The sequence below is a fragment of the Salpingoeca rosetta genome (genome assembly GCF_000188695.1).
Source record: "Salpingoeca rosetta unplaced genomic scaffold supercont1.36, whole genome shotgun sequence".
Classification (NCBI taxonomy): Eukaryota; class Choanoflagellata; order Craspedida; family Salpingoecidae; genus Salpingoeca; species Salpingoeca rosetta.
Genome location: NW_004754898.1, coordinates 248,614 through 258,613, shown reverse-complemented (window position 1 = coordinate 258,613; position 10,000 = coordinate 248,614). Strand labels below are relative to the sequence as shown.

At 56.6% G+C, this 10,000-nt stretch overlaps 1 protein-coding gene across 1 annotated transcript in view; it reads left to right on the top strand.

Annotated features, from left to right (window-relative positions):
- Positions 1-10,000, top strand: part of PTSG_10328 (WDFY3 protein) — a gene marked incomplete at its 3' end in the record, with an annotated part of 23,535 nt that overhangs the window by 283 nt on the left and 13,252 nt on the right. Inside the window, exons 2-22 of the mRNA XM_004988320.1 lie at positions 3-1,660; positions 2,058-2,221; positions 2,472-2,578; positions 2,783-2,901; positions 3,082-3,266; positions 3,503-3,626; positions 3,902-3,970; positions 4,246-4,357; positions 4,569-4,741; positions 5,104-5,250; positions 5,569-6,432; positions 6,670-6,777; positions 7,001-7,058; positions 7,342-7,584; positions 7,756-7,895; positions 8,089-8,225; positions 8,416-8,509; positions 8,771-8,834; positions 9,096-9,175; positions 9,394-9,496; positions 9,664-9,902. Of these exons, the coding sequence (XP_004988377.1) occupies positions 3-1,660; positions 2,058-2,221; positions 2,472-2,578; positions 2,783-2,901; positions 3,082-3,266; positions 3,503-3,626; positions 3,902-3,970; positions 4,246-4,357; positions 4,569-4,741; positions 5,104-5,250; positions 5,569-6,432; positions 6,670-6,777; positions 7,001-7,058; positions 7,342-7,584; positions 7,756-7,895; positions 8,089-8,225; positions 8,416-8,509; positions 8,771-8,834; positions 9,096-9,175; positions 9,394-9,496; positions 9,664-9,902 (4,988 nt within the window). The remainder of the gene's footprint in view (positions 1-2; positions 1,661-2,057; positions 2,222-2,471; positions 2,579-2,782; positions 2,902-3,081; positions 3,267-3,502; positions 3,627-3,901; positions 3,971-4,245; positions 4,358-4,568; positions 4,742-5,103; positions 5,251-5,568; positions 6,433-6,669; positions 6,778-7,000; positions 7,059-7,341; positions 7,585-7,755; positions 7,896-8,088; positions 8,226-8,415; positions 8,510-8,770; positions 8,835-9,095; positions 9,176-9,393; positions 9,497-9,663; positions 9,903-10,000) is intronic.

Sequence of the window (10,000 nt, the reverse complement as noted above, 5' to 3'; positions counted from 1 at the left end):
AGGGGCACGGTCGGAAGCGCCCAGCTCCTCTTCATCGTCACAACAGCAGCCGCAGCGACAGCAGCAGCAACAAGGACAGCAGCAACGACAACAGCAACAGTCGCAGCAACAGCGGCGAGGTGGAGGCCCGATGGCCAAGCTGTCTTCCAGCAGCGTCTCCATGGATCTCGCTCGCCTGCGCACGACGTACGCCGACTTTGAGTGCATCACGGACGTCAGCAAGCGCGAGGAGCTCCTGCCCCAGATTGTGCGCCTCTTTCTGTCTGTGTTTGCCAACGTGCCCGACAAAGATGTGGCGCGCCAGTTCCGCCGAGAACCGCTGCAGTCCCTGACCATGCATATTGCGCGCTTCGTCGTGCAGCAGATCCGCAAGCGTGCTGCAGATCGGTCCACCGTCGAGGCCAGCCTGGCCATTGCCGTGTTCTTTGCGCGGGATGATCGTGGCCGCGTGTTTCTGGCAGCGCTAAGGCGCCTGGTTCAGCTCGGGGAGGTGGCGGCGGAGCCCATGTGTGCCATGTCACTGCCATCCACCATGGCCAAGACGCTGTACCTCTTGCTCGACCTCCCACCACTCCCACCTCCAGCACAACAACAACAACAACAGCAGCAGCAACAACAACAGCAGCGGCAAAAGGAGGAGGAGAAGGGGACTGTTTCGCCCCATGCCACAGGCGGCACGGTCGCAGGTGACACTGCAAGCGCAGCCACAACGCAATCATCACCGCAGCGCAACACACAGCAAGGGGAGCGCGAGGCCTTGTTCGAGGCGATGAAAACCCTCCTCACGCGCCTGTTTGCATATCAGCGCTGCACGACGGAGCTCATGCGCTCTGTGGACGCCAGCGGCGGCAGTGACATATCCCGCCTGTTTGATCTCATCACGACACCGGTCACGGCGCAGGCGAACATGTGCTGGCCGGAGTTGGCAGGGCAGCTGCTGGTCTCTTTGTACACGCACGCGCTTGTGCCGAAGCTGCTGTCGCACACGTGCCGCAAGGGGCTTGTGTCGGGCACCATCGCCAAGTTGCTTGCAAGCACGGAGCTGACGCTGCTGGAGAAGGCGCAGGGCATCAAGGTGGCGTGCGCGTGTGTGTCTGGCTGCGAGCAAGCGGCGGGTGCCAAGATTGCAGCTGGCATGGCCGCACAACACATGTACGGAAAGGTGGCGGAGTTTGTGCTGGATGCGCAGGCAACACTTGAAGCGACAGCAGTAGCGGGAACTCATGATGGCGGTGGTGACGATGATGGTGGTGATGGTGATGGTGATGGTGATGGTGATGGTGATGGTGGTGCGTCAACAGTCGCACCTACACCCCAACACGATGTCACAGACACCACCAGCACCAGCACCACCACCAGCAGCAGCAGCAGCACTAGCTTGAGCGGCGCAACGGCTATGGACAATGTGCGTGCCATTGAGATTGTTGTGACAAGCATGTGCTCACTGCTGTATGTTGGCGAGCAGCCCCTCCCCTTTCCACGCATCAAGGACAGCTTGCAGGCACCAGACTTTGTGTTCCCGCCCATGACAAGTGGGCGTGGCAAATGCATCCGAAACGCACCTGCGCTGCGTGAGTTTCTGCACCCGCTGCTGCTGAGGGCAACGTCCCCGGCATTGCGTGATGTCATCTTGCACGCGCTTCTCGACGTCATCACCAAGGTCTGTGTGTACATGTGTGTTAGAGTGTATGGGTACGTGTTGTGTTGTGTGCATATGTGCGCGTGTTTGCGTATTTGTGTGTGTGTGTGTGTGTGTGTCTGAGTGCTTGTATGAGGATATCATGTCATGTTTGACCTGCAAGCGCGAACGCAGAATCACATGCACACACACACTCACGTTCACACACGCACTCACGTTCACACACACACACACACACACACACACACACACACACACACACACACACACCCAAACACACACACTCACACACGCACACACCCAATCTCACACACCCAATTTCACACACTCACGTTCACACACGCACACACTCACCCAATCTCTCACACATGTGCACACACGTGCAACCGCACACAAAATGCTTCTGCGTGTTGCACAGTCGTCGAGCAATTACTTCATCTTGCGTCACGAGGCCGTACTGCATCATCTGCTGTCCTCCGTCCACACGTTTACACGCTGGCAGCAAGTGAATGTTTTCAAACTGCTTGAGCTGGCCGTGTGCTCGCTCAACTTTGTGCCCGGCGATGACCTGCAGCTCCTTGGGTGAGCAAGCAATCAGGACATGGAACGAGAGGAGGGAGCTATGGTTGCATGCGTGGAATTGGTTGTTCGGAGTGATTGTGTGTCATGGGTGGTGTGGTGAGAGTAGTTCGGAGGCTGATGACTGAAAGTTCTGGCTGCTCACGCTCGTTTCCCTTGATTCACACATACATACACACATACATACACACACGCGTACACACACACACACACACACACACACACACACAACACGCACAACCACGATATCTAGGCGTCTATTGAAGTGCGAGAACAGCGACACGGTGCACCTGGTGCTATACACGCTCATCAAACTCATCAACTTCAACGCCCGTTTCTCCAGCGTCTGTCGCGAACTCGGTACCGTGATGGTGATGATGACGATGGTGATGGACGCCTGCTACCTCATGTGTACTCGCCACTGCTGTGTCATGGGTGGATCCTCTTGGGCTTCCCCAATGGTTACTTACAGTTGGGTCAAGTTCACCTCACACGAGTACCACCACCACCACCACCACCATCACCACCACCACCACCATCACCACCACCATGACACGCCGCCAGGAGTGCTGGACGTGTTGATAGAGTGTCTGCTGTCGACGTCGAAGCGGTTGAAGGAGGAAGGCAGCGCAAAGGCTATGGAGGTGCTCCGCCGCACACACGAAGTGCCCACACCTATGCAGGTATTGGCAGTCGCTGTGGCGGTGGTGGTGATGGTGATCTTGGTGGTGGTGGCGGTGATGGTGGTGGTGAGGATATTAACTGCTGTCGTTTTGAGAAGGGACATCTGGACAGGGTTTAGACTGCACGCGTGCGAGTATACCTCTCACACACACACACAATATACACACGAACGATCACAGGACCCCTTCCAGCAGCTGCAGGTGTCAGCACAGCCCAACTTTGGCGGGACGGGCGATGCACGCGAGCACGCGCTGCTGATGGATTGCATTGCTCTTCTCCTTGATAACCCTGCAAACGTTCGCGCATTCCGAGCTGCCGGCGGCGCCAGGGCAGTCTTCAACATGATTGGCCTCACCTCCCACAGGTGCGACGATGCTAACGCAAGGTGGTGGTGATGGTAACGCAAGGTGGTGGTGATGGTAATGGAAGGTGGTGGCGGGGTGGTTCTGTGGGTGATGGGGGAACGTGGAGTGTGTGTGTGTGTGTGGCGTACGGGTGTTTTCAATCGTGCGAGCAGAAACACGCATGGTACGCACGATACTCTCGTCATCACCACCACGACCGTCAACACCACCAACACCAACACCACCATCCCGTCAGGTGGCATGCGCTGCGTGTTGCGCAACAGCTGGTACTGAGCGATGACACGGTGCACTCGCACGATGATTTGGCGACGCTGCTGGAGCTCATGCAGTCCACGCCCGCATACGGATACGGCCTCAAGGTACAGACACATGGAGGGGAAGAGAGGAGGAGGAGGAGGAGGAGTGCTTTGGTGTGGATTGGAGAGGACGGGATGGGTTTGAAGAGAGGACGCATGAGGTGACACGGATGGCTGGCTGGCTGGATGGATGGATGGATGGATGCGAGTGTGGTTGAAGGGGTGTATATGAAGGAAGGCAGCTCCTGGCTCGCGTGTGCCCACACAGTCTCATTCCCTCATCACCATCGTCACCACTACATGCATTATCATGTTCGCTGTTCGCGTGTTGTGGGCAGGTTGACATCTTGCGCACGATCATTCGCCTCTTCTCCCTTGACTCGCGCATCAAAGACCTCTTCCGCCAGGTGCGCAGCCATTTCTGTGCCTGTGTGTGCGTGTGTGTGCGTGTGTGTACGTGTGCACGCTGATGCATGACAACTGTGCAAAGCTTTATGTTTGTGTGGCGCCAGAGAATATGCGTCGTCATGCACGCATGCATGCACGCGCCTGCACGCGCATGCTGATTGCAGGGTTTCAAGCACAGCCAACACCACCTCATTTTCACGCATCGTCGTGTCTCCGTCTTCTGTCACATATTCGCTCAATCCGCATTGTTTTTATCCACGTCTGATGCCACCAGGCGCACGGCTTTGTGTATGTCGTGCACTCGCTGGTGACGCTCGCTGACAACGGCGACAGCCACCACTCGTCGTTCCTTCCACCGGGATCGGGTGCAGACACCGAAGCAAGCGGTGAGGCGTGACTTGAGCGACGAAAGCAAAAAGAGGGGGGGGGGGGGAATGAGGGGTGCGAGGGGTGAGAAGGGGAAGGGGGGGGGAAGGCAGTCCAATTCAATTGAGTGGCTGCTTGGTTGCTTGGGCAAGCACACAATATTGTTTGTTTCCTTGCCACAGGATTGCTTGCATCAAAATCACCATTCATACCCACCACCACTGTGTGCAGGTCGCCAGCGCCACAAGCTTGATCTGCTGTGGGCGATCCTGCACACCATCACCGCCGCCCTCAAGGACAACTCGGTGAACCAGGCCGCGTTTGCCACGGATGTGCGCTACGACGTGTTGACTGACAGCATTCGCGTTGCTGGACTGGTTGACGACGAGCACGATGCGATGAAGGTGCGCACGTGGTGTTGGTGGGGCTGTTGGTGGGGTGTTGGTTTGGTGTTGGGTGGAGGGTTTGTTACAGGCTTTGTGCTGTTTGTTCATTGCTGCGTGATGTGGTGCGATGTGCAGCCGTGATGTGGTGCGATGTGCAGCCGTGATGTGGTGCGATGTGCGGCCGTGCTGTGTGCACGTGCACGTCCTCGCCTTTGCCCCGACAAGGAATGCCACGGCAGTGATCACGCAGCTCCATCTCACGCGCTGCACGCATTCCCTTCACCGTCTTGCACTGCCATGTCAACACCTTCCACCACCACCACCACCACCTCGCCCCAAATCCGCCCCCTCTCTTCTGCCTCCAAATGTCGCAACTCCAGACGTTTGAAGCGCTACTGCTGATGGCTGGAGAGGCGTTTGGGCAGGAGGAGGACATCAAGTCCACCACAATGGCCTTACGCAACGAAATTGTTGTCGCCACCGTCATCGTGCCCCTCCTCGCCTACTGCCACCAGACGGACGTTGTGGTGCGTGAAGTGTATTGAGCGGCGAGGCATTGTGTGGTGCTGCGCTTTGGTGTACCGAGGTGGTTTTGTGCACTGCGTCGTGCTGTTAGCTCCGTTGTGTTGTGCCGCACTGTCCACTGCGTTGTGCACTGCGTTGTACTCCTGGCTCTGTTGTGTGTGCTGAACGTGCGTGCGGCACATCGTCTCACCGCACCCCACACCCACATCCGCTCATCCCCCCCCTCTCTTTATTCCCCCAATTCTCAAATCCTCGTTCTTTCCAATATTTCCCAACCAACTGATTTCCCCTTTCTTTCTCTCGCTACCTGTCCTCTTCAGCTGAATGTGATTGAGCAGCTGTTGCAGCTGTGCAGTCTCGACGCCAATTTGCAGAAGCTGTCCATGACTCCGATGATGGAAAATCTGTTCAAGTGTTTCAGCAACAGTCTTACGGAGCCGCGTGACCCATTCTATGAACCATTGCAGCAGCTGGTGCAGCGTTTAGGGCAGTGCTCGATGCAGCCCCACCAGCTGCGCATGTTTCTGCGCATGGAGCTGCAGTCTGTCCACCACGCGTCGCGTGACGAGTCGGTCGTGGGCGGGTTGGGTGGTGCACTGCGCCGCGCTCTCGCAGCCACAACATCACAACGCAATGTCAATGATGGCGACCGTGGTGGTGGCAGCAGTGGTGGGAACACCGGCACTGACGAACAGCCGTCATCATCACCATCACCATCAGCGTCGCAGTCGCTGCTGCGATTGTCATCGTCATCGTCGTCGCCATTGCATGCAGACGGCCCGTTTGTGTCGTCGCGTCACCTGCATGCGCTGCTGGACATGGCACGGGCGCATGCATGCGAGGGGGCGTTGGCGTTTGTCGAGTTTGACATGATGAAACCATGGGGATTTGCAAACCTCTTCATCCCGTCCCTTGCACAGCTCTCCACTTCATCGTCATCATCATCAGCAGCAACAGCATCAGCAGCAGCAGCAGCAGCAGCAGCGACGCTTGCCAGTGGTGGCGGTGGCGTGGCTGGCGGAATCATACCGCCACCACTTGTGTCACGTCCGTGGCCACCGCAGCACGGGTTTACGGTATCGATGTGGGTTCGTGTGCAGCAGTGGGGGCTGGACACACACCCTGTGCGCCTCTTCGCTGCGTTTCTGCCGACGGAGCCAGAGTCAACGCTCTTCAGCATGGAGGTGTGTGCATGTGTTTGTTGTGTGTGTGTGTGTGCGTGTGTGTGTGCGTGTGTTGTGGTGTGTTGTGGTTTGTTGTGTGTGTGCGTGTGTTTGTTGTGTGTGTTGTGGTGTGTGTGTGTGTGTGTGTGTGGTGCGGTCTGCGTGTGTGCATCGCCCCTGGCGCATCTAACTTGTGGTGTCACCAGCCTCGTCATTCATCTGACCATGTGTGGGTACCTGCGTGTGTGTTCGCTGCAGATTGAGCCCGTGGACTCGTGCGTGTGTGTGACCACAACAGAGACGTTCAAATTTCCTGCCGCTCTTGTGTCAACCGGAAACTGGCGCCACATTGCCGTCATCGTCAAGGTGTGGTTGCGTGTGCGTATGTATGTGTGTGCATGTGTACATGTGTGTGTATGTGTACATGTGTGTGTACTTGTGCGTGCGTGCGCGTGTGTGTGCATGCGTGTGTGTTTAAGTGAAAGTGTTTGTGCGTTGCTCGTCCAATGTGCACTCGCACGTGCGAATGTCCTTTCACACCCTGGCACTCTTCACCCCAACCAACATCAACGAAACAATCAAACGCCAGGGAAAGCCCAAGTCCAAATCCGCCGCTGTCTCTGTTTACATCGACGGGCGACTCGCAGGTGCGATGGTGATTGGTAATTGGTTTTTGGTCATGATTGGTGATGACTGGGTAGGTCATTGTTGTGGTGCAGTCGGTGTGGGTGAACTCATGGCAACAGTTGCGACATAGCTGCTGCCATCACAACCACACGGTCACGTGTTCACTCACAAGAAACCCAACACCAACCATCTGGGTCCTGTCCTTGTTCTCATCTGCCCTCTTCTTCCAACCCCATACAACCATGCTCCAACCTTCCACTGCTCCGACCCTCCAATGCGGCACCATCGCGTTCGTGTGCACAGATGCAACGAAGATGGCATATCCCTCCGTTGGACCGCCCAGCGCCAGCGCCTCTGACGTGCAGTCGCAGGTGTGCGCACGCATCGGCACAGCCAAGAGTGACAAGCTGTACTCCCCGCTGGTGTGGCAGGCGGCTGGCGTGTATTTCCTCGATGAAGCAATGGCGGCAGACGGCGTTGCGTTGCTGCGGCAGTTGGGACCAGCGTACACGGGGCACTTGCAGGGCGACCTCGCCATCCACCAAGGTTGTTTGCTGGTAGTGTTTGTGCTTGTGTGTTTGTGTTTGTGCTTGTGCTTGTGTGTTTGTGTTTGTGTTGTGCTGCGTGCGGTTGGCGGTTTCGCTGTCCACATCCTGTACCTCTCCCGTCACACTCACCGCCACCTCATATCACCCCCCCCACCAACAACACCTTCAGCGTGGCCGTTTGCTGGCCAGGACGACCCGCAACCGCTCGTGTTGCCAGATTGCCTGCAAGCACCGCACGTGCCGCTTCCGCAAGGCTTTCCAACCATCGATCTCTCCACTGTTCAGACGCCAGTGCTCCCCAGCACGAAGGTCGGTTGGTGAACATGTGTGCGTGTGTGTGTATGTGCACGTGTGTGCGACATGACTTGACTTGCGTTCGTTCGTGTCTGCATTATACACACACACACCAAACACACACACACACACGCCAAACATACACACACACCAAACACACACACACACACACACACCAAACGCACCACATATGCATGCGCTTCATCAGGTGTGGTTGAGTCTGCACGGGAGTGCGACTGCGTCTGTCGCTGCCATTGACGGACTTGCGGTGATGGGCGGTGCTGTTGCTGGTCGCGCATTCAGTACACACGCAGACGTGCACACGAGCGGCAGCATCCTCAAGAGGTACCGCGGTATTGCGGTGGGGGTGGGTGGTTTGGTGATGGTGAAGAGTGTATGTGTGTATGTGTGTGTGTCTGCTTGAGGCACTGATACTGCTCTCCCGTTTTGAACAATCCTCATTCTCATCACCTTACTCGCCACTCACCACCATCATCATCACCATCACCACCATCATCATCATCGCCATCACCAGTGTGACGAATGGAGTACTCTTTCCCCCGTTTGCACATGTCACCGGCAATGCCCGCTCCTTCTGTGGCCAAAGCGTCGCAAAGTCAATCGATCAGGTTGGCCACCAGCCCGCATCGTGCATGATGATGCGTCGTTGTGTTGTGGTGCACATTTGTGTTTGCACGAAGAAGAGCGTGCATGTGTGCGTGCGTGTGCGTGCATTTGTGTATTCAAGCATGTTTCGTGATTTCCTGCGAGTACGTGATTCGTTCCTGCTGCTCACTCCACATTACTCCTTCCCGCTTGCATACGCCCACCACCACCACCACCACCATCACCACCACGTTATTCATCATGGTTGGTGTTGGTATCTGAAGGTGGGCGGGATTGCTGTTCTGCTGCAAATTGTCGCCGATGCCACAACAACAGAATACCTCGAAGGTGCGGGAATCGTGTGCTGTTGTGTTTCGGTTTGAAAGTGTGTTCGTGCGCACGCGTGTGTGTGTGTCTGTCTGTGCGTGCATGCGTCTGTGGTTGCGCGCGCGCGTGTGTGTCTGTGCGTGCATGCGTCTGTGGCTGTGCGTTGACTACCAGCACACATGTGTGCGTGCATGCGAGCCATGCGCTCGCTTCCCTTCTGTTTCACTCACCACAACCACAATCGCGATAATCATCATGATCACGTGTCTGCTTGCTCATCAGCTGCCATTGAGTTGCTGGTGTTGTGCGTGATGCAAGCGCCGCGCAATGCAAATGCCCTCTTCTCGCACGACCACAGCAAGGTGCTGGGTGATGCTGGCGACGTGTGATGTTGACTGTGCCTTCTGGTGAACGAGGGATGGCGTGCGGCACACGTGGACGCATACACGCAAACACGCACGTATATTCGCGCGCGTACCCCCCGGCCCAACACACACACACACACACGCACACACACACACACACACACACTCTCTCTCTCTCTCTCACTCGCTCGCTCGCTCGCTCATCACACCCACAGGTGCTGGCTGCGGTTGTCATGTCCAAACCATCACTGGTGACACCGAACACAATCGCATCCCTCATGCGCATGTGTGTCATTGACGTGGACGAACAACAAGAAGGTGAGCCAGTGCCCACGGTGGAGAACGATTTTGTGTTGGAAAGGTTGGCTGTGTGTGCATGTTTGCTGTGTGTGTGTATATTTGCTTCCCCCTTTCATAACCTCACACACACGTACACACACACACGCACACGCATACACAACTGCTCGCCATCACCACCACTGCAGCGTCGCCCTTTGCGTCGTCACTGCCACCGCCCCCGCGTCACGGCGTCATTGTCAGCGCACGTCTCTTGCGTCACATCTTCCTGTTGCAGGACATCTGGCGCCCGTGCACATCATCTGCACGCACACACATCCTCCGTCGCCTCCTGTCGTTGTGCTTGCCGGGCAACCCTGCTCGCCAACACAACGTGTCGCTGCTTCTAGGCAGTGGCATCGTCGATACTTGTATCGCCATCATCTGCGTACGTCCAGTGTGTGTGCGTGTTTGTGTGTTTGTGTGTGTGTGTCTGTGTGTGTGTCTGTGTGTGTCTGTGTGTGTGTGTGTGTGTGTGTGTGTGTG